Source organism: Agrilus planipennis, unplaced genomic scaffold (genome assembly GCF_000699045.2).
Source record: "Agrilus planipennis isolate EAB-ADULT unplaced genomic scaffold, Apla_2.0 scaffold55, whole genome shotgun sequence".
In the NCBI taxonomy this organism is placed as follows: domain Eukaryota; kingdom Metazoa; phylum Arthropoda; class Insecta; order Coleoptera; family Buprestidae; genus Agrilus; species Agrilus planipennis.
This window is the reverse complement of record NW_020438918.1, coordinates 1163037-1187168: the sequence shown is the minus strand read 5'-3', so window position 1 is coordinate 1187168 and position 24132 is coordinate 1163037. Positions and strand designations below refer to the sequence as shown.

Sequence of the window (24132 nt, the reverse complement as noted above, 5' to 3'; positions counted from 1 at the left end):
TGATAATATTTGTAATTGTCTGAAATAAATGGAATGTTAAAGTTTTAATTATTATTTAAACATATTAAAAAGTTTTACGCTCATTATTAATAGAGAATGAAACTAAATATTGATTTGTTTCGAAGTTTAAATCAAGGCATATTCACTGCCAAAAGTCAGTTAAAAATTTTCCATATTATTCGTTATTTCTTATTTTATTAAGTTTTTGGTCAAATTCCAAATTTTCTCTCAAACCGTACACTTCTTTTTTAGTATAGATAGTATTTATTTTCCTCATGATATGCTGCAAAGCCTAATTAATCACTAATTTTCTAATTTTATGTACCCTTGTCTCCGATTGTACCTACCAAACATCCTTAAGTTCGGGTTTGCTTCCCCAAGACCCCAAGCGCATCGGACCGCTCCCTGAGTTTCTTACAGTTATCCAGTTTTTTTTTTTAATTTGCATAAAATTGGTAGCAGTTTAGATCTTCTGATGAATCATAAAAGGATAAACAATAATCCTGGGATTTTAATAATACAAATCGTCGGTCTCCGGTGAATGTACACACAGTCGATTCCATGTGATGTTTATCGGTGCGGTTATAATGCCTAATAATAATTATTGCGTGATTTTTCAGCAGACCATTGAGCGGAGAATCGTGATCTTTAACCGTTTGACTACTTTCCCCGATTTGAGTAGATAGTAATACTCCTACCTAGATATACGTACACGCCTCACGGAAGAATTTAATTTGAGCTAATGGAACGAAATGTGCTCTTTAAATACTCTCACTAACAATAAGTGTTTTATCGTTAAAAAGATGGAAACTCATTTATATTAAGGGATAAAAGGTTTAGATATTACTGAGTAGATGTAGAACTGCAATTGCTTTAAGAATTTTATAAATCTCTTCCCATTGCACTGCACAATTAAGAACACAATCTTCTGCTTAAAATATTCAATTGAATACTAACCGAAGTGATCTATTGCTCTACTAGGAAGGGTGATGTAGATTTTTCAAATGAGATGTGCGTTTTTAAATTAAATCTATCGGGTTGTTCGCAAAGTCATTTCGTTTTTTTTTTGTGGAAATGACAGTTTTCGTATAATAAACGAGGAGGTTTTTGACCTCCTCATTTGAGGTGAAGGTTTTACCGTCTAAAAAATTTTGGAGTGACCGGAACAAATAATAACCCGATAGTGCCAGGTCTGGAGAATATGGTGGGTGTAGCATTGTATCCCATTCAAGCTGTAAAAGCTTTTGGCGAGTGACCAAACTTGTGTGAGGTCTCGCGTTGTCTTGGTGAAACACTACACCTTTCCTGTTGATTAGTTCTGACCTTTTCTGTTGAAGTGCATCATTCAGTTTGTCCAGCTGATGACAGTAGACTTCCGAATTAATCGTTGTGTTATCCGGTAAAAGCTAAAAAAAAACGATTCCTTTAAAATCCCACCAAACAGACAGCATCACCTTTTTTTGGTGAATATCGGCTTTGGAAATGGTTTGAGCCGGTTCATCTTTTTTGCTCCATGACCTCTTGCGTTTGACGTTGTTGTATACAACCCATTTTTCGTCCCCAGTGATGATGCGCTTCAAAAACGGATCATTTTCGTGACGTTTGAGAAGCGAATCGCAGACGTCAATGCGGCGACACAGATTTCTCTCTGTGAGAACATGGGGAACCCATACATCGAGCTTCGAGGATAATCCCAGGCCTTTCAAGTGGTCATAAACTGTTGAATTTGATAAATTTAACCTCAATCCGATCTCACGTGTTGTTATTCGCCGGTTCACATCAACTAATGCCTTTATCGCGTCTTTATCAGCTTCAACCGGCCTTCCCGAACGTGGTGCATCTTCGACATCAAAATTGCCGGATCGAAATTTAGCGAACCAGTTCTGGCACTGGCGTACTGTCAACACACCTTCTCCATACACATCAGTCAATTTCTTTCTGGCTTGAACAGCATTTTTACCCTTTCTGTAGTAAAACAGTAAGATATGTCGAAAATGCTGCTTATCGCTCTCCATATTTAAAAGGGCACCAACCAAAAACTACTGCGTAGAATTAATTGGAATTTTTCACACACAAGCCTTGCTATATGAGCTCTCAAAGCATATAAAAATTATACGGCTTAAATGTGAAGTTGGGTGCAAAAGAATACAATTAAATCCTCTGTCGGAAAAAAACGAAATGACTTTCCGAACAACCCTATACAAGAGGTTCTCTAAGCTAGACCAAATAGATGTTTTGTTAATAATATTGGTTGATTATTTTTACTGATATTTTTTCAAGGGGATTACACTTGATACAAAAATGTCTAACGTCCTGCCAAAAGAGGAAGCTACCCAATTTTATGACATTTTTTTTTCGTTTCCTGCTTCAATTCACTGCACTGTAACAAGTGCAGGTTTTTATAAATTTCACGCATATCTGCCCAACACAAAAATGCGGGAATTTATTATTCTATTAAATAAACTTCAGAACTTCACTACTTTTTCCAAAGTATTTAGTTTAAAAGTAGTCATAGATAAACTTTAACAACAAATTTTGCAACTATTCATTCTTTTGAATCGAGCATTTTTAGTTGCACAGAAATGTGTGAACTTTCGGAAGTTTTGCATTAAGCTCATTATAAAAACCTACGCGTTCGTTGTGCAGTGAATTGAAGCAGGAAATGAGAAAAAATGTTATAAAATTGGGTAGTTTCCTCTTTAAATTGCTTGTTGGACATTCATGAAAAATACATTTTTATGCATCTAAATCCCTAAAGGATAATTTATCTGAAAAATTGTTACAAATGTTGCAAATAGCAGGATTACGTGCTACGTACTTTAACTTAAGAACTATAGTTTGCATAGATTCTTTTGCCAGTTTTTCAACTCCTTTCAGTTTTTCCAATAATATTAAAAAATAAAAAGAGAAGTTCAGACTTCACACACCAGAACAGAACTTTCAAAAGAATGAAAACAAAACTGATATTATCTTACAGATCGTCGAGTAAAATAAATTTAAAGTAAAATACCATAATAAATATATTGTTTACAAACGTATTGCCTGCGACGGTGGATCGATAATACATATTTTTTTCGTAAATTTCTCAAAAAAGAAAAGTAAATTTCCAACTACATACTTTGTAACACTGTACTAAAAATTTGATTCAGTCCTACCTACATTTTTCTGAAATGACGAACAACACACTGTGATGTTTTTACTTTTTATTATTTTGCCAATTAGCTGCTGTAATTCAAAGGAAAGTTTAACAAGCCTTATTATTTTAATTAAAATAACATAACTTTCTCTCGACTTACACGCAAATTCTCTAAAATTAATATAACTGCAAGTGGACCGTAGGTTGTCCATTCACTCAACAGATAAAATGTGAAAATTAAAGACGGTTTGCAAAGCGATTGAAATAAATACAATCGGCCAAGTTCAAACCTGAAAATAATTTATTACTTTTCGTCCTTAAAAAGAAAACGAACTTTAGTTTACTCTTTTAGTACAATTACGTAGTGTTTTTTGCTCGGTTTTATTTAAAGAGAATTGGAGAGTATGCATTCGTTTTGCGATTTAAAATGTGTTTTGCATAAACTGCTATAACCTACTTTAATATTTTACCATAACTTATGCAAATAAATATTGGAATTCCATTGAGCTGTAGGTAATGAAAGGTAGGTGTGTCAATACGTTATTTAATATTTGTAAAACTTTAACCGTACGACGACAACTTTTTAATTACCAAATCTTATTGTGTAGTAATTAAAAAACAACTAAGAATTTAATTAAGCCGTTTCTATTAATATACTAATACTACGTTCAACATTGACATAATTTATAATTGTTTCGTATACATACCTACAAATATTTTTGTATATCAATCATTAATTTTTGTAAGTTACTAACAAGTTAAATTATGTATATAAATTTATAAAGAGGAAGGAGATCAGTACGTAATCATGCATTAATTTTTCTCGCCCCCCCCCCGCCTCCAATGCTTTTGGTATCCTTTGAGGGGAAGATATTTTTACTTTTCAAAAAGAAAAGGATTTTTTTTAATTTTATTATTTGTTTTATAACATGTGTTTACCTAATAATATAATGATAACAAAACAAGTTGAATAATAAGCTTTAAAAGTTACTTTACTTCTATTAAAATAGCTGAGGGTTTCTTCTTAATTTTTAAGTCAAGAAACACATGCAGCCCCGTTTCATAAAGGTAATCGGTAACATAATTTTCCTTTTTTAGTTCGTATTCTGTTTTCGTACCGATTCGTTTACATCAGTTCCATTTTTAGACAAATCCGTCATATCTTAGTAGACGTGCATTGCATGTTTCGACCAATTATGTGTATTATAGTGTGCCTTAGTTTCGAAGCTGATTGATGTCATGCACAGGGACATTGTGTTCGCTTAAAGTGCATGCATTCAAAAGCAAAAGCGTTTTGTGTTAAAAACACGTCGTCACAGTCACCATCGTCGTCCTGTTCAACCCACTTTCTACTTATTAAGCCGTCATTACACGTTCGAAAAATCGCATGCATTGTGGACTATTTTTCTCATCTTGAACCGTTTGGAAATATAGGGGTTAATATTGGAATTTTAAAATAAGATTTATATACGCATCGGCATCGTGTTACCATCGATAGAATTTATTTTTTAGGTGAACCATCATGTACCTACATAAATATATATATACCGCCACGGCGGTAGTATGGTATACAACATACAGTATTCAATTGAATTTTTTTGTTTCATCGGCGGTAGATTTTATTTACATATGCGAGTCTTACTGCAGTTACTTCGTTCTGCTTTCTTGTCATCCTAAATACCGTTACCTACTTTGAAATTTTACCATGTTTGGAATATTAAATGCTGCTCTACTGTCTCGCCTAGTAAATGGAAATATTTTACATTTCGTTTTTGACTTTTAGAATAGAATTTAAAATACAAAGTGTAATGCCGAATTTTCAAGTTGATTCGCATCTAATAACAATGTTTATTAGAGTCCGAATATTATAGTAATTATTCCATCTTTCCATTGTTCTTATACCCTTTCACTAAATTTCATAGTTTGGACTTTTTTTTTCTAATAAAAACGACATCCTAGAGAATTGCACGACACAGCAATTTAGGATAGTAGATAATTTATATCTTCCTCTTTTGTTGGCGCTAATTATGCTCTCCAGATAGTTAATGATCTCGGTAAGGCCTTGTTCAACTTCACATGCTTTTATTCAACATCTGAACAAAAAAGTCTTGAGCGAAAATATTATTCTGTTTTATTTACCTTTGTAGTTACACAGCGTTGCATCTCAACTTACTTAGTTTAAATTTAGCGGTATCATCAATATTCATTCAGTTAACACTTGCAATTATAAATACATGTAAACTCATTTTCAAGTTTTTTTTCTGATATCAAGCTTTTAATTAATGCATATGTTTTTCTTTGTTTTTTGCAGGATTTAGAATTCCATGGCGTTATGCGTTTCTATTTCCAAGATTCGGGTCAAAAGGTGGCGACCAAGTGTATTCGGGTCGCATCGGACGCCACCGTCGAGGACGTGATCGGCACTCTAGTAGAAAAATTTAGACCGGACATGCGGATGTTGTCTGTGCCCTCATATGCCCTTTACGAACTACACGAGGGTTGTCCGGAACGTAGAATGGCCCCTGACGAAAAGCCCCTACTTGTCCAACTCAATTGGCATGTGGACGATCGAGAGGGACGTTTTTTACTCAAAAACACCGACGAGAAAACGGTAAGAACTACTGGGTGTAAACATAACAAAAAAACAGGCGTAAATAATGATAAACAAAAAAATAATAGCTTATTAGTTATATTATTTATTGAGGGTAAATCAGAAAACATTTGTTTTTTTTTTTATTACAAAAGCCATAATTTAAAGCCTGTAGAAAATTTTTTTGAAATATATATTATAAATGTTAAATAAATACTAAAGAAATTAAAAATTTTGCGGAGGGGCGAATTTCTTAGAATTCGCCAAAAATATGTAATCACAACTTTTGAAGAAATATAACTAGTAACGCTGTAGACATCTGCAGTCTACATTGTGGACTACAGTCCAAACGAGGCGAGTTCAAGTTCTGCACTAAAGAGCAATCTTTTTTTCACCTTCAGTGGGTGGGTGGGTAGTTGTTATCATCATACATTATCTCACATAACTTCTCATTTTATTTTTAAAGGGAATCTTCAGAATAACAACTGTCTAATATTATTTTGCTACACCATTGAACGTTTTGTATACAACTGATAATTTTTATATGACTCCTCTGCATTATTAGCTACACTAATGATTTGAAATAGTTTGAGAAGTTAATTTTTGTTTTCTTTATTGGTAAGCTTTTATATACTGCATAAATAAAACTTTAATATCTAAAATTCAACATAAAACGTGCTTCGGCACTCAAGGTGTCATCCTCAGAATATCTCATACCCATTGTGAGAATGCGGATGACACCTTGGTTGTCGTAACGTATTGTAGATTGTTTATTATATATATGGCATTTGGGATTTTAGTATTTTCTTGCAAAATTTTTACAATTAAAACAGTATTATAATCATAAACTTTATTTTTTAGCACAACTCTGTTCATGATTCAAATGCAAGTTTCCGACGAAAATTATCTAAAAGGGAGAAAAAGCAGTTAAAGAAACAGGAGAAATTGCTACGCATGAAAAGCGAAAATGGAAGCGCCAAAGAGAAAGGTGATGGGGTTGCTGAGAAACTTTATTCAGGTATTAGACATACCCAAATATTTTTCATAAAATTAACATGTATTGATTACATATGTAGTCAATATTGCAAAAATTAGATTAGACGCTTTAAAATCTTGTAATGGGTCAACTGTAATATAGTTCATGGTGTATATGCGGTGGTGTTGGCTTTTAATGTTTTTATCGGTTAGATACAGATGCGTTTAATCGACACGTGCGGCCACAACTTCAAAACAAGCCGTTTTTTACAACATAAATCTCATTAAAACGGGCGAAGACTCTTCCGCCTCGTAAAAAGGGTACGCCGCTCCTTGTGATGATGCCACGTGCGAATATTATATGGTTCTAAACGTTTTTTTTTTATCACGTTGTGTAATGAAATATGAAGCTGGGTTACAGATGCCTCATTAGTTGTGTTTCTTTAAACGTCATGACGAGTGAAATCTTTATTATTGCTTAATTGAATTGGTATTTTAATTCAATATGAAACTGTCAATTATTTAACATTTGTGTTGTGTTTTGTGTGTGTTTTACTTTATTGTTTTATTTTAATTTTTATTATTTACTTTCAGAGCTTCCAGAAACGTCTTTCACTAGATCTATATCAAATCCAGAAGCTGTTATGCGTCGAAGACGACAACAAAAGTTAGAACGAAAATTGCAACAATTTCGATCAAAAGATGGTGGGCCAGACACAGGTATTATTTCAAATCAGATTTGGTTTTATGATTTTTGAGGTTATTCATAAAGTAGGAAATTGTTAATGAAGCAACGGAAAGTTACAAACAAGTCTTGAGCAAAGTTTAATAACAAAAACGATGAAGAAAATAAAAATAAATTTCCACTAGGTTTTGTTTACGTTTGCATATTTGCAATTGACCTTCTCACGGTCGATGCTGAAACTTGTTTATTTTAGGTGTTTCTTGCAAATCATTGTTTACTTTTGCAAAATATGAGAAAATCAAATATTCGTTCGACCTTGACCCAGATCAATAATGTCTGAAATAGAAAGTAAAGAAGGTACTAAAAGGAAAATATTAATTTTATTGGTTGCATTTTATTCGAGATTTTATAACTTATCCAGTGAAGATAACATTTAATGGAATATTATAAGAGCGAATTTTTGACCTTTTTTCAAAACAGACTTCCAGAATTAATTTAGCTAACGTTTCAGCTTTTCAATATCAATATCTATTATTCTATATTTGTTATAATATTGACACAGAAAGTTTTAAGAGATAGCCCACAACAGGGCCGGAAACGTTAGCTCAAATAAGGATAGTTGCACAAAATTATTATGGAAGTCTGTTGTAAAAAATAATGAAAAATTCACCCTTACCGGTAGTTACACATCAATTTACTTATTGGTTTATAGAATGGTTTTTGTTACTCTACAACTTAACAGTTAAATAATTGTTGTAATTAAAGTTGCGTTCCTAAATTCTAAGATTAAAAAAAATTTTACTTATCTTATCAATCCAAAAATATTTATATCAATCACTACGGTTAAAATCCTGAAAATAAATTAACAACGCTACGTAACAAATATGTGTTTATAATAGTGCTTTGAAAATTTTTTTACCATTTAGAAAGTAAAAATAATAAACTTATACAATATTTATAATAGAATATCATCTTATATTTTGTTGCTAATATTGAATAATAACGTTTATTTCTGTGTTGTGAATGTAACTACCCATTATATCAATTAATATCTTTTAAAATATTTCTCTTACTCTTTTCTGCTCCAGGTGAAGCTGAATACAAATTTTTTTGGGCCCTTCCCTTACATTTCTATGGCCTGATTAATTACAAATTGTGAATGTTATAGTTTTTTTCACTTTTGCAAGTTACAATTTGCTGTGTCCCATCCACAATTCTTTTATTAATTTCACTGCATGAATTGCAGTTCCTGGAGACACCATTACCCCGTAGCCACCGTGCCCATAATTATGGACAATTTTCTGACGTTTTCCCTTGCTCATTACAATTTCCTTTTCCACTCTGACCACACTTCTGTGGGGTCGCAATCCTACCCTTTGACCAATAACTCTTGCGTTTTTTAACTCTGGCAAAAGAGATTCACATCTTTCTTTAATTGCTAGGCCATCATACTTATCCACTTCCAAATTATATGAATCATACTGTCTGCAACCCCCTAAGGTTACACCTTCAAATCCTGGGATTATATACGTGTCATAATCTACATAAAAGAAATGTTTTATCCACGGTGCTTCTACTTTCCACACCTGGCCACGAAGAGGTACCAATAAGTTGTCATTACACAAATATTTAGCCCCCATTCCCGTGCAGTTAACAATTACATCAAAATCCATGATTTTGTCACTAAAACTATCCACTTTCTGTGAAATAAATTTTCCATCTAACTCTTTAATTTTACGTGTAACCCAAGGAAGAAATAAATCACACTCTGTGAGGATGGTACTATAAAATGAACCATATTTCCACGTACCTGGACATAATTTTAATTCCCCTTCAGTGGCCGTCCTATATACTGGCAGTATTTTCTCCAGATAATTATTTTTTGTAATGCTAATATGTGTGCTTGAAAATATGTAGCCTGACAATTCCTTCACCCCGGCTTTGTGAGCTTCAGGAGTTCTTTTAATGTCCGTCCAATAGTTGTAAGCGTTTCGTATCCATTCATATGTAACTTCTTCGGTTGGCCCTCGGAAGCTCGTTCCTGGTCGAAACAAACCTGCCGCAACATAACTAGTAGTGTCACGATGAAACTTATCGGCGATAATTGTTACTTCGGCATTCCGAATTTGATTTTTTAATTCGAGAGCAGTAGTCAGACCTACAACACCAGCACCGATAATTCCTACTTTAAAGTCCGACATTTATCGTTGATGTTCTACAGCGCACTGTCAGTTATATAAACACTGAAATGTAAATGTACTCGAATTTAATTATAATAAATGCTCTTTGTAAACACTTCACGTAATCAGATACTGACTGTGACAAGATAAATAATTGTAAAGAAATTCGTACACGTTTAAAAACGATTCATTCGTAAGTAAAGATTTCATTATCAACTTACGTTGGTGCGTTTTATTTTCTAACAGTTGCCTACAAATATTTTTGGAACGGATCGATTTCATATACAGTAGGGTACAGTAAAATTATGCTCGGAGCTTTGAAAAAGTATTTACATCATTGTTTTGAAAAATTGAGTTGTATTGTAACTAAAGTTGCTTCAAAACATAAAATCAAATAGAATATTAAATTGATCTCCATTAAGTAACAATTGTTATTAGTCTTTAGTTTTGAAAGACAAAAGAAAAGTTTAAATATTTCTTTAGGATAGAATATGTAATTTTAGTATTTACTATTGCCCATCCAAAGTTCCTTTGCCAATTTTACAGTTGCAGCTGCAGTTCCTGGAGACATTGTAACGCCACAACCGCCATGACCGTAATTGTGTACAATCTTTAATTTTCTATTCCCTTCCAAATGTTTTATTTCCTTTTCCACTCTTACTGTTGATCTGTAGGGTCTCAGTCCAACCCTTTCTGCTATGACTTTGGAACCTTTTAAACTTGGTAGGAAATTTTCACACTTGCCTTTGATCGTTTTACTATCCCATTCATCCACAATCGTTTTAAACGAACCGAATTGATAAATGCCCCCAAGAGTTACACCTTCAAATCCGGGAATGATGTAAATGTCGTCATCTCCAAAGAAAAACATTTTTAACCACGGAGCTTTTACTTTCATTATTTGTCCACGCACTGGATGTAATTTGTTGTCGTTGCACAAGGTTTTTGCTCCAATTCCTGAGCAGTTGATGATTATATCGAATGTGGAAGGCAAATTTGCAAAACTGTCTAGTTTTTGTTGGATTGTTTTCCCTCCACGTCGTTGAAATTCATTTGTAGCCCATGGAAGAAAACGGTCACATTCTATAAGTAAAGTGGTTAAAAATGATCCATATTTCCAATCACCGGAAACTAAGTTGAGTTCTTCTTCAGTAGCTGGTCGGTATATTGGCAGCAATTCTTCCAAATATCGATTTCTGACACTTTGTGGGTCTTCTGTTGATGATAAAATATATCCAGAGATACTGGTAACGCCTGCTTTAGATGCGTACGGTGTTTTGCGGATGTCGTTCCAATATCTGTACGACGTTTCCGCCCATTCCTTCTTCAGATTTTCAGATGGAGCGTTAAAACTTGATGCAGGATAAAATAATCCAGCTGCTACACGACTAGTGGTGTCACTGAGGAAACGGTCGGCTACTATTGAAACGTCAGCTAGGGGTATTTGTTTCTGCACTTCTAAAGCTGTGGTCAAACCTGCCACCCCTGCTCCTATCACGCATATGTGTAGACTCGACATTTTTGTCTGTAACTAGACGAACACTGCATTCTGATGTTAGCTGTTGTACTTTATATTATTTATGCTTTTTATCAATATGACTTTTAAGTGAAGGTCATGGTGTTTATTAAAATTGTCGCGATAAATTTACAATATCTGTCTGCCTGTTGTTTATTATGAGTGCTTTAGAAGTAAACATTATAAATTGGTTACTTTATGTTGACATTATAATAATTTAATAGTAAAGTTAAAAATGAGAAATATTCGAAATATAGATATATAATAAAAAATAGGCGAGACAGGTTGGTAGGACACCTTCTCAGGCATGAGGTCTAGTCAAAGACATATTAGCGGCAGATACAGGAGTTAGAAGGGGAAGAGGTAGACCTAGATTAGATTACTGTTCGCAAATAGTTAAGGATGTGGGCTGTTCTAGTTTTAGGGAAATGCGAAGTTTAGCTCAGGATAGGAAAGAGTGGAGGTACGTGTCCAACCAGTCTTAGGACTGACGACCNTCGCAAATAGTTAAGGATGTGGGCTGTTCTAGTTTTAGGGAAATGCGAAGTTTAGCTCAGGATAGGAAAGAGTGGAGGTACGTGTCCAACCAGTCTTAGGACTGACGACCCTATGTTGATGATGATGATGATGATGAGATATAGATATTAAATAGAAATACGTATTTATTAATAAACAGCTACAAATACATGAAACAGCAATGAAAAATATCTTTTTTGTCAAAGATATCAGAAAATTTTTATTATTAGCATGATGGGTTTTCTCTATCCAATGAAATTACTCTGAACAGTTTAGGATTTTTTCCATCGTCTAATTACTTTGATGGTCTTCAATAACAATTTCATTATCCCACTAATTCCACTCTTAACATTTAATTTGTAAGGTCAAGGTTTAGTTTGTGGGCGCTATATAGTGACTTAGTGTAGGTTTAGTTATTTATTTAAAATTCTGCTTTCTCTCGACATAACGCTAAGATGCAAAGTTAGTATCTTCAGGAATTCCTTTGTGGTAGATTTACCGAACCTTAAGGAAACGTAATTCATTTATAATTTTAGTTATACATGTAGCTTTTAATGTACCTACTTAAATATATTTCTCAGTAGATGTAGATTATTAGGATTTTTTTCTATATTGTTGCAGGGGGTACGTTAAAAATATACGGCGAAGCCTTGTGCAGGGATGTGCCGTACAAAACGTTATTGTTGTCTATAAGAGACACCGCGGGTTCTGTGGTGCGCGAAATGCTCGACAAATACGGTCTTAACAAGGCTGACCCATCGCAATGGTGCTTGGTACAAGTTACGTCACAACCGGGATCGCCTGATACGGAATACGTCCTAGATGAAGACGAATGTCCACTGTCCATACTCATGAACTCCCCGAACACAAGTAAGTGCTTTTTCAAATACATAACTTGTCTTTTTTCAAGATAAAGATCGCCTCTCATGTTAATCTTTTTACGCTCTGAGAGAAGGGCGCAACGGTATCCAATTTCTTATTGTTTAGATGGTACATTTACTATCACTTTTTTGTCAGTTATTACGACGTAGGTACAGTTTTAGACTGTAAATAATATTTTTTAATTTAGATTCACTTATTAGCAAGTCATTTAAAATTAATTTTAATGTAGGAGAACGTAAAAAATTCTTTATCAATATTAAGAAATACTCGATTAATCAATAGATTTAATAATCGTTCTTGCTGGTTTCAACGATTGCATAAACCATAAACGTATTGATTTTAATTATGTTAAGTATGTTATTCCATTATTTAATCGTCGCAAGCTCAATCAATTAGTAACATCACTGGTGCATTAACTTTCTTCAACTTTTATAAACAGAAATATTATTGTGAATCTAAATATAGGAAATTTAATTCGTGGTGTTTTACTGGATGTCCTTGCTGCACATGGATTAAAGCACAAAAATTGTATCGTTTTTGTTTGATAAGGTATTTCGATTTATTAATCGATTAAACTGGATATTTCAATTAAAATATTTAATTAGACAGTTGTTACATTGATTGGTATTCCATAACTGATAAATGTTATTTAAAATACCAATATTTTGAGTTGCAGAACACTTTTTGTTCGTTCTTGAATATAAAAAACAATGAATGTTATATTGTGGATAAACGTGGGATGTCTTTAAAAATCGAGTCATTGATTTTTCTTCTATTTCGATCACAAGATTGATTGTATGTAAAATAAAGGGATTTATGACATCGCATTATCTCACGTGCTGTAGGTATTCTACTAATATGCAAAGTTTTAACAAAATCGGTTCAACATTATTGACTGAGAAACATTCAAAATAACTTTTAAGTTTTTGTACTGATAAAGTAGGACTGGGTAGGACAACGAATGTTGAAGTCGTCTTAATAACAACAAAGACAGAAAAAAAAAATGGGTTGCAGTGAGATACAACTGTTACGTTTATTTTCGCTTGCCCGATTGTTTTCCGAACTGGCAATTTATTATTACGTACAGTTGTCTGTCAGTTGCAAATATGTGTATGTAATTGATGTCTGTGTCATCGTTCACGTGGTTCGTAATAATTAAATTTAAATGACATCTCAAGACTCCCAAGTTCTCTCTCGTGCATACCATGCTACATACTGTACACAAAGTCGTTGCACTTATGGTATAGGTCATGATTACTATGGTTGTGTGGACATGCCGAGGAGAAACCAGTTTTGGTTTCTAGAGGCTCACTCTCAGATACCTACACGCGGCCAAGAGCAAAAAGAACGAGATTTATCGCGAACATTACACATAAGTAGATGAAACATCTGCTTGGCGATCTTTTTTTCGTTTTTCTGAGGGTTTTAAGCGAGTTAGACTGTGATTGTGGCTTAAGTGGTAGCGAATTGTGTGGGCAGTCATGAAATTTATTTATATTTTACACAACAATAAGTATTGGTAATGTTGTAAAGAACGGATAAGCTTAGATAATTGTAAATCCTAAAAATTGAGCGGTAAAAGTGGGACTACCGCCACTATAAAAAGGTACTTAGAGGGCAGCATGGTACTTGCCTGTATTATTTCCTATTGAAAAGGTTAGAAAAAGGGAGTAGGGGAAAGAAAGGGCTCCATAAAAGTCAGTATGAATAGGGATCGATAGGGTGGTAGGACGTCTAACTCATGAAGGGTTAGTTATGGACAGAAGTTGAAACAGCAATAGGATTATTGTTCACAAATGTTAGGGATGTGTGATACCCTAGAGGTCTAGAGAAATGTGAAAATTACCTCAGGCTGGTAAGGAATAGGAGCGCGTGTCTAAGTAGTCTTGGGATTGACTATGACCCTATGATGGTACAATACATTTCGGGAACGGATAACTTTATTATCAATTTTGAACTGTCTTGGTTATTAGTGCTAAAAAATCAATAGATTGCAAAGTGTAAATGACTCCAGAAATGATAACAAATGAAACTAAAGAACCCAAGAAAATTCTTAAGGAAGCATTTATTAGAAAAATATTTCTATTCAGAGATAAACTACATCAGTTTTCGTCATAAATCTTTTACTGACTTTTGATGTATTGTTTATCCTGGTCCTACTGTATTTCTTGTCATTTCAAATAATATTGCGGTTATTAAATTTTAAATTTAATGATGGAACTTAAATGTCATTTCCTTTTAGCGTGACGGTTACTTTAATTAATATCCACCGCGAAATTTTACCGCGTCTTTCATAATTTCCAGCCGACAATCTTTGCTTTTATCGTTAATTCTCTTGAACTTGCTTCTATAAGTAAATCACGATTTTATTATTGAAACCGGATGGTGTATTCAGACAAGGTTCCCTATCGGCCATAACTCTATTTTTAATTCTGCCCGCTATTTTAGTCTTGTTATTAGCGTGAGTTATATCCAACTAATTTAAAATATGTCCGTCCGTTTTAACTTGCACGAACTAGTTACAATGTAATCGATAATTAAAATGTAGTTTCATTGTAATCGACAATTAAAATGGTTAAAATAATTTTTATTTTAAACGGACGTGAAAAATTGCATGTTAGAGAGAATGTTGTAAACAAAAGATTTATATATAGGTACTATAAGGTAGGTAATAAAAAAAATGTTTTCTTAAATCGATCGTTCTTGTTCTTTTATGACATTAGAATGCACTGCTTGTTTTAGATCTGAATACTGAAGGACACTTGTAAGTTTTTGAGAATGGTAGGTATCTAGAGCACTTCCGTTCAACATCGTTATTGTAATTCTTATATCTGTATGTGATCAAAAATTTTTCGATTTGAGTTTTACCAATACAGAAGCAGTGAGTTATCACGCAGATAGTTTCGCATTTTCAGTAATTAATTAAAAAAAAATATAATTTCGGAGTGCTAACTTATTCAGGTCGCACTCTTTTATCTAGGACTAGGTTTTACCCGCGGTTTCGCTTGCGTTGATGTCAGTACGTGTCTATGATAATCGACGACCTCATAAAACTAATTGTTTTCTATCCCTCGGGAACAGTTGTTTTTTTTTTGTTTGGATAAAAGGTGCCCTACGTCCTTTTTTGTACCCATGAGAATGTGTGTACAAAATTTTATGATAGGTTTTACCCGTAATTGCGCTCCCATTGATGCCCTAAATCCGTGTCAAAGATCATAGGCGATCACATAAAACTAATTATTTTTATCCCTCGGGAACAGTGTTTTTTCTGGGTAAAAAGTATCCTATGTCCTTTGCCGTACCACTGACAACGTGTATACAAAATTTCATGACAATCGGTTGAGTAGTTACGACGTGAAATAGTAGCAAACAAACAAATGCAAGGATGAGAAATGAAAAGCTCTGTAAAAAAATTTGGTTAAAATTTTAACATTTTTCAAACTTTAGGCGGAGTTTCTGTATTCAAAAGTACCTTGGCTGCGCACCCAATACTTATTGTGATACTCAATACGATTAATTTCACTCTTTTCACTGAAAAATGTCTCGAAAAGCTTAATAGTACACTTATAGAAACCTTGTCAGTTGAGCATATCTCCCAGTCAAATCCAAGTCCGTTGTTTTTCTCGTTGGCAAGCGGACAAAAAGTTTAACCTCAGTCATTACATTGTCGACAGCGACTGAGATCAAACGGACAATGCTGTAATACAAGAAAGTGGGTTAATAACAACGTGTTTGATTAAACGTTTCCCCTCAGTTGTTATAGTGTTCGGTTTACATCGCGCTCGTCGTTTAATTAAATTAAGATGTTTTCGTTTGTTTCGGACTGTAATTGTGGTAAATAACAAACGTTTGCGCGGTCAAGTGCGAGTATTGTTTTAGTTGTGTTAAATATGAGACAAAGTTTGAAAAAGATTAATCAGATTTTTGGCGGATGCGCCGGGAGAAGAAAAAAAGATGAAGTACAAGGTTAGTGAAATATAAATTGTTTATTGGGGGTGAGAATTATTGTTATCGACATTAGCGTTGCTGAGTTGTACGTAAAAGTGACTGGGTGATTGGGACCCTTTTAAGGGTTTTGTGACAGAAAGTCAAATCAGTTTTGAAAGAAAGTATTCTCTGAAGTTACAGAAAGTTCGTGCCAAAGAAAAAGATAAAAAATAAATCGTTATTATTATCATACGAAGGATTTTAGTAGTACTGAAAAATGTGTTGTATTTTGTAGGCCTATGACTAGCTAAATATCCCAAGTCACGAACTTGTAGGCCAATCTTTATTTTAAATTATCTATTAAACAATCAAGTTCTCGCGGAAATGCAAGAAGACTTTGCGATATAACTCTTTAAGAACTTCTCAGAACTCTGTCCGAAAACTCAAAAAAAAATTTCGAATTTTGGGCAGTTCTCTATACAGAACTTTGCTAGAACTCTAGAATTTTTTATGTCGAACCCTCCTCAAGAATGAGAACTGGCTTTCCAGTATTTAATTGATGTTTTCGTGTTAGTTCCATTGCAAGAGGAGTTTTCCACTTCGATTTTTTGAAGTAGATCGATATTGGTTTTTCATGTTATTATTTATTAAACGTATTTAGTATTGTACAAAATAAATAAAAGAACCTAATTTTGTTGAATCAAACTGAACATGAATCGTAAAAGATTAAAATAAAGAAACCTTCTTTGAAACAGCTTTAGAAAGCGAAGAAAATATCGATCATTTGCTGACTTTACAAAGTTTTTTAACAATTTTCATCTCTGACAGTGTTACTCCCAAAGTTGTTAGAAGCTGTTTGGTGAATAGGTACTTGAAACTACTAGCAGCTTCAATTTCTTACTCATGCTATGAATTATTTTCTATTAGTAATTCGTGTCTGGTTTATATCATACTCCAAATTACTTTTTATAATGGGCTATATTTAATTTCAACTCGCCTTTAAAACAGTATAGGTATTTGTTTTTGTTTGTCACAAAATATAGTCTTTTCGTCCTTGTTTTTTTTTACGGTTATTCAACGAACCTCGAAGGAATTAGAGTACATATAAACTCCATATATTTTATTATGTTGAATTCCTTTGTGAACTGTGAGTAATTTGCTTTAATTTTGTCTTTTTATTATTTTTTTTAACAGGAAATAGTATTGCACGTAGAAGTGATTGAGATTTCCACGTAGAAAGAGAACTGTAATTATAAAAGCTCATATTGAGGGTGCGTGAGTCGGCGCTAAATAATTTTTATTACGGTCACAAAATTAAATGTCTAAAGGTATTTCTAAACGTTTCACGTCGGTGTATTGAGGAGGTACATTCGCTAAAATAAATTTTAGAGAGTTGTTTTTTATCTTGTTAGAGCCAGTTGCTCCAGTTAAGTTTAATTGTTAGGTTTAATTAAAATTGTGCAACTAGCGGTAAATATCGTAGAGCCGGGCATTATTTGCAGTCTTGATTGTTACATTTGACCTTAAATCTGCATATTACACGTACATAAGTACTATAAGGAGAATAAACAGTCATTTTTCCCTAGAAATAACAGCACATATTTTATGCAGTCTCTTTCTTCATGTCATAAAATGTTTGATACATTTTTTGGTATCGGTTACCAGTCATTTAAACATTTCTTGTAAAATTGTTGAAGGATTAAAACTTTCAAAAATTTCTTTTTATTTTGTAATTCTTCTTTTTTAGATTGTCAAGATCTAAAAATCTTGTGAATTTAAATTCAGTATGCGTCTTTAAAAATAAAAGGGAAAAAATGTATCTTTGGAATTAATCCAAATAAAAATTTAAAAATATTTCTTTGCGCTTCGTACAGTCTAATATTTCTTTAATAAAAAGAAGCATCTTGTATATAGTTACATTTTCTGTCTGTAATAAATTCAGGTTCGGATTCAATAATATAATCCTCATGTTATAAATTAAATAGCCATTTACGTAAATCCATTTTCCGTTGAAAATTTTAATGAAAAATTATTTTTATAAACAAAAAATGTTCTGACTTTTGAATGAATATCAAAATGATATTTAACGTATGCAAATTTACCGTATTTCTATTTCACACTAAAAACAAATTGAGAAGTTATTACGTAAGATGGTAATATACAAAAAGTAAAAAACATTACTGGATAAAGATTATAATTGATTTATTAAAAAATTGACATCTTAGCCACAGATTGGAAAGTAAATTAAAAATTTGAATTATTTCTTATAAAAACTAATCTGAATCAATTTTTAAAATGGATTGTCCTTCCTTTTTGTCGCCTCTAAAATTTTGGCATTTGATAATTTTGCCGCACCTCAAATTACGTCACCCTAGGCCCAGGCCTCACGGGCCTAGGTGTTAATCCAATACTGCCATTAAATTGCAATTTTTTAGAAATCAAAAAGTAGATGTGGGTGCATGCGTTTTTGTTTTGTTTACAAACACAAGGCTCGAGTTGTATGCGCAGGCCTGCTACTATTTGCGCCGATCCGGACCTGATTCTTTTCCTCTGCAGGCACTCAGTCAGTCGGTTAGTGAATAAGAAGAGGTGTATGTCGTGCCGTTTTGTTATTAAAAGTCGAGAGCTTTTGTAGAACCGTACAATGTCGTTCAAAGGCGTGTAGAAGAATGGTGACGTGAGTGATGGAGGAAAGACGCGAGGACGTAAGTGAACCTGCACACCATAAGAAAGGAAACGTCCTCGCGCTTTTCCGGACTCCGGAAAACGGGTGTTAGCTTGTCTCTTGCGGAAAGCTCGCTAGCAACAAACTAGTGGGCTAGGTACGGCGACTTTCAGTTGTTTTGCTATTCTATCCGCTGTTTGATCGGTAAATAAACGGCTCGCCGCGAGCTTTTACTTTTCTTTGTTCGGGCACCTACCTATTGTTTTCCAATTACGAAGATGTAATGGATAATGATGATAATTATGATACCATCAAGAAATAATGTTGGACTGGGGCATTAGACGTATGTATTTTTGAATAGTTAATTGAAAAAATAAATTTCAATGTTCCGGTTATAATTTTCTGTTGGAAAAACTCGAATATTTTCCGAATACTTGGAATTTTTCTGAATAATTGACCATAACTTTAAATCCAAAGGATTCGGTAATTGGTTACAATTGCTAAATGGACAATTAATTGAATAAACAAAAGAATTTGTCCCATTCTGTGTATAAAATATTGTTTCATTGATCAATAATGAATCAAACAACCATCTCTTGATATAAGCTACCTGGTTATTTGTTCACCCTGCAATATTAAAATCCGAATTCCTGGAAATTTCCTCTTGCTGTATTTGGCAAAGAAAATTACTTACTTATTTAGCGTTTTAATTACTTTTATGAAATTGGCTGAGTATTAATATTCTGAACATCTAGTGGAACGATTTTCGGTAAATTGAAGGGCTTTTAGATAAATTGAAATTAAATTAGTAATTGATTATTCTGTTTCATCAGGTGTAATGTATTTAATAATACCACCTAATGTAATTTAAATATTTTACCTAATGCTTTTGGATTCGACATTAAGGAAACTGTAGATGAGGAATTAATTATGAGACTAGCCGAAAGGGTAGGAAGGTTAGGTACGGTACAGTTTACACGATTTAATAACGCATATATACATAAAGTATAAATTCTATAATAAAACTGAAGAAACACATTAATTTCGTTCGATTTTTAAAGAGGTTTCGTAAAATATGTGAAACAACAGAACATTACACATTAAATTTTTAATGCTTCTCATAATGCAATACGTCGAGTCTTAAGCATTATTTTAAATTATCTTTAAAAGTGCAGTGTTTAATAACTTCCATAAGTTCATATTTATTATTCGTCAAATGCATCTGTTAATTTTGAATGGAGAAATGAATGCAATATTAGAGAATTCATGTACAATTTCTTTTATTTTAAAACACCGAATTGCATATATATTATATCTATCTATTGTATGTGTAGTGTAGTAATTTTTAGGTGAATATGACTTTTCTGCATACATTATTCTCCATTGTTTCTTATGCGCACCCTTGAATAATCATGGTACACTTTATATTAGCAATTTTTATTCCTGCAAGGGCAATGCAAAGCCTTTGTAACGTTTACGCACATACGACAAGCAGGAAATTTACAATTCGTTATGGGAGTTCATTGCTGATAATAATGATACACCATTGTCAGGGAGGAACTACGCGCTTTTTAATAAATTGAATTATTTGCGTTTTTTAATTGAATGAATTACTATAGATAAAAGTAGGTAGAAAGGTTTTGTTGGGATTTTGCGTGTGTCACTGTAATCGTAGTCGGCGCTACAGTATTAGCAGATAATTTAATTCAAATTTTAACATTCAATTAAGAAAATATATACCTTAAGGAACGTTGGTCCATATGTATAATAATATCCTTCTAATTAATGAATTCTTTTCTAGTTTCAAAGGATGTAGGAGCAAACTTTCCGTTAACATGAATTCGTAACGTTTTGTGTTATTATTAATATATCTTCGAGCGCTTATAACTTTGTTTATCTTAACTATTTTATACTTACAATTAGACAAATAGAATATGACAAGGATATAAAGACATGTGACCTGAAGAAGTATTGATAATAATGGGAAACTTTGCGAATAATATATAGTTCGTCTTAACTTCTGAATCGAAAATAGAATTCATACATAAGTAGTTTTTGTAGGGATTTAATAAATAATGCTAAGGAATTATTATTATAATCTCTTAATTTACTAAAATTACACTCTTAAAAGTTTATTATTAGATAGGATATTTAGAATATTGGTTTGCTTGAAAATCTGTATTCAAACGGATTAATACTAATACTTTTGAAAGAAAAGTTCTCTAAGCTCAACTGTTTACGCCAAATTCAATTTCTTCTTCTATTGTTTGTTTCAGTAAGTGTTTTAGCCCAAAAAACTTTTCATCCGACAAAAGTTGTCTAATTATAATTAAGTTTTCTGGGCCACGACAGCCGTTAAAAATGAAAAATGAGTAATTACATTTGAGACTCTCTGTAAAGAAAAAGAGACGCATTTTAGAATAATGAACAACGGTTTAAAAAGGAAACAACATTTGATATATTCAAAAACTTACTGATTGTGTTTACGTTAAGTTATGGTGAGAGTATATTTCTGGATTGGTTCGTATGAAGGGCGTATGTTAGATTATAGTAGGGGAGATCGCCATGGTTAAAATGTAAACGCTATGCTATACCCAAATATAGATATGGATAGTAGCTAATTGTTTTCCTTTAGGGGTTGTCCATAAAATACATAANCGGACTTATATTTTTATACCTAATAATGTCTAGTAACTGTGTGCGTCTTTATTACCATCGATCGAACACGATTAATCATCATAAAATTTTTAATTATTTGCGATTTATATATATTAACAGAAAAGTCAAGCGCACCTAACTCTTGCATATTAATCGCGATTCGTTTCGAGTACTACAAACTAGTCAGTCAATCATTACCAGATTCTCTCGAGTTTTACCGTTAAAAGTAGTTTAGTATTTAATTAAAGATGCCACACTTGGAGCGAGCTGTAATACAAATGTTTACATATTATTAAATTTGCCCACGACTTCGTGCCGCAGACTACTGAAATTACACAAGTTCACTGCGGAAATTTAGGCTGTATCTCGACATGCTAAGCAATACCCCTCCCTCCCCTTGTCATTGAAAATTTACTTTGTATTTCGATTCCACAGAGACAAATTGCATACTTTTAGTCCATTTCGGTAAATGCAATTATATGTACTGTCATGTGTCGTGTGAATTATCAATTTCGATTGAGTGCAACAGGAATTTGTTAATATTTGTTAAGTTGCATATTAGATAAGTGAAATAACATTTACATTAACGCGTTACATCGGTTGACATAAGATTAGATGTACAAACAAAACAGTTCCCACAGTTAATTATACAATTAACAAATATTCTCAAGCTTGCTTTGCGATAGTCATCATACCGTAACTTGAGACTTGCACCAGTAGATAATAATAAGACGATGTTACCGAGCATGATGCACTTCCTTTGCTTACAAAATAGCCACTGTTTATTTTGATACTAAAAATAAGTTATTATGATCAACGGGATTCCTGGAAGCCTTTATACTTGGTTAAGTTATTGATAACAAGTCATTTTTTCCTAATAATTGTAGATATCATAGTAAAAGTATAAAATAGCGATTTTTTATTTTATTTACTCTGGTGTATGCTAAGTAAAGTTGATTTTTGCCTGTATCTTTGCTTGATTGATCCACCACTGTGGTGTTCGTTTTTATCCTTTGGGACTACTGATTCTGTAAGTATTGAAAATTTGGCTAAAGTGTGGCTAATCCGTAGGTATTTTGTAAAAATTCATAATTTCAAAAGAAAACCGTAAAACTTTTGCTTTTATATTTGATGCTAACTACATGCTACATCTGTTTATTTTCAAACAAAAAAGTTATAAAACTTATTTTTAGTACCTTAAGTATCATCGACACTTGCAAAAATAAAAAGAGCATTAAAAGTCAACTATATTTAGCATCATCAGTCATTGCAGCTATTGTCTTGAGAGGTCATCAACGTCCTTAAAAAAATTCTTGTAACTTAATTGTGTTTTGAGAAAGAAAATTGGTTTACAATGTTATGGGGGGGGGGGTTAAAGTTGAGTGCAGAGTAGAATCTGGGGTAAAACATGGAGTGCTTTCGGAAGAATGACATTTGTCGAGAAATAAATTTTTTTAAGTAGGTAGCTAAGGCCACATAAGAAGATTAGTACCGTATATTTGAAAGAAAGAAAATCTCCTTATTCGGGATTCAACGTCTTTGCATATTTATCTAACGACCGCTATAAAAACTTCGAACAAAAAGGTCCCCAGAAGCTGTGGTTCATTGTAATCTAAATAGAGAGACATTTTATTCTGTCATTTTAAGATGTCGTTGTAGAATGTAGATGTAGTACCGATAATTATTTGGGTAGATTCAAATTTAAAATTCAAATCGCAGCATGACGCCGAATTCTGCCTTGTTAAGAGAGTGTGCGAGCAAAAGCTTTAGATAATATCAATTAAATGATAGACTGCTGCACATCCAACCATTATTTGTAAATGTGACATAGATCGTGTTCAAAGTTGATTGTTCTGAAAGAAATGTTTTATTCAACAAGTGACCGATCACAATGCTTCATTTAATACCGTTTAAAAAAAATGCAATTGTTACGCAGGGTGATTACACCGTTTTTGCTTTAGTGTAATGATTCATAACAACTGATTTTTGTATCATTTATTAGAGATGATCAAGTCAACATTATCATACGACAAGCAGGAAATTTACAATTCGTTATGGGAGTTCATTGCTGATAATGATACACCATTGTCAGGGAGGAACTACGCGCTTTTTAATAAATTGAATTATTTGCGTTTTTTAATTGAATGAATTACTATAGATAAAAGTAGGTAGAAAGATTTTGTTGGGATTTTGTGTGTGTCACTGTAATCGTAGTCGGCGCTACAGAATTAGCAGATAATTTAATTCAAATTTTGACATTCAATTAAGAAAATATATACCTTAAGGAACGTTGGTCCATATGTATAATAATATCCTTCTAATTAATGAATTCTTTTCTAGTTTCAAAGGATGTAGGAGCAAACTTTCCGTTAACATGAATTCGTAACGTTTTGTGTTATTAT

The 24132-nt window shown here is 32.9% G+C and overlaps 2 protein-coding genes and 1 pseudogene across 11 annotated transcripts in view; 1 reads left to right on the top strand and 2 right to left on the bottom strand.

The window, feature by feature from the left end:
* Positions 1 to 24132, top strand: part of LOC108740093 (afadin) — a 161465-nt gene that overhangs the window by 90879 nt on the left and 46454 nt on the right. For 5 of the 10 annotated variants that reach the window (XM_025973738.1, XM_025973737.1, XM_025973741.1 and 2 more), the window contains 4 exons: positions 5448 to 5747; positions 6588 to 6744; positions 7296 to 7421; positions 12217 to 12468. In XM_025973738.1, the coding sequence (XP_025829523.1) occupies positions 5448 to 5747; positions 6588 to 6744; positions 7296 to 7421; positions 12217 to 12468 (835 nt within the window). Of the gene's footprint in view, positions 1 to 5447; positions 5748 to 6587; positions 6745 to 7295; positions 7422 to 12216; positions 12469 to 16186; positions 16447 to 18979; positions 19416 to 24132 lie in introns of those variants that run through there. The other 5 variants (XM_025973740.1, XM_025973739.1, XM_025973742.1 and 2 more) reach the window with 4 other exon arrangements.
* Positions 7748 to 9803, bottom strand: LOC108740105 (D-aspartate oxidase-like). Its single transcript, XM_018474305.2, has one exon. It carries the CDS (start codon positions 9585 to 9587, stop codon positions 8574 to 8576), a length of 1014 nt encoding a protein of 337 aa, XP_018329807.1. The 5' UTR covers positions 9588 to 9803; the 3' UTR covers positions 7748 to 8573.
* Positions 9904 to 11123, bottom strand: LOC108740104 (annotated as a pseudogene).

Bases quoted from the DNA above. Each gene is read 5' to 3' on its own strand.
- LOC108740105 (XM_018474305.2), bottom strand. From the start codon at position 9,587: ATGTCGGACTTTAAAGTAGGAATTATCGGTGCTGGTGTTGTAGGTCTG.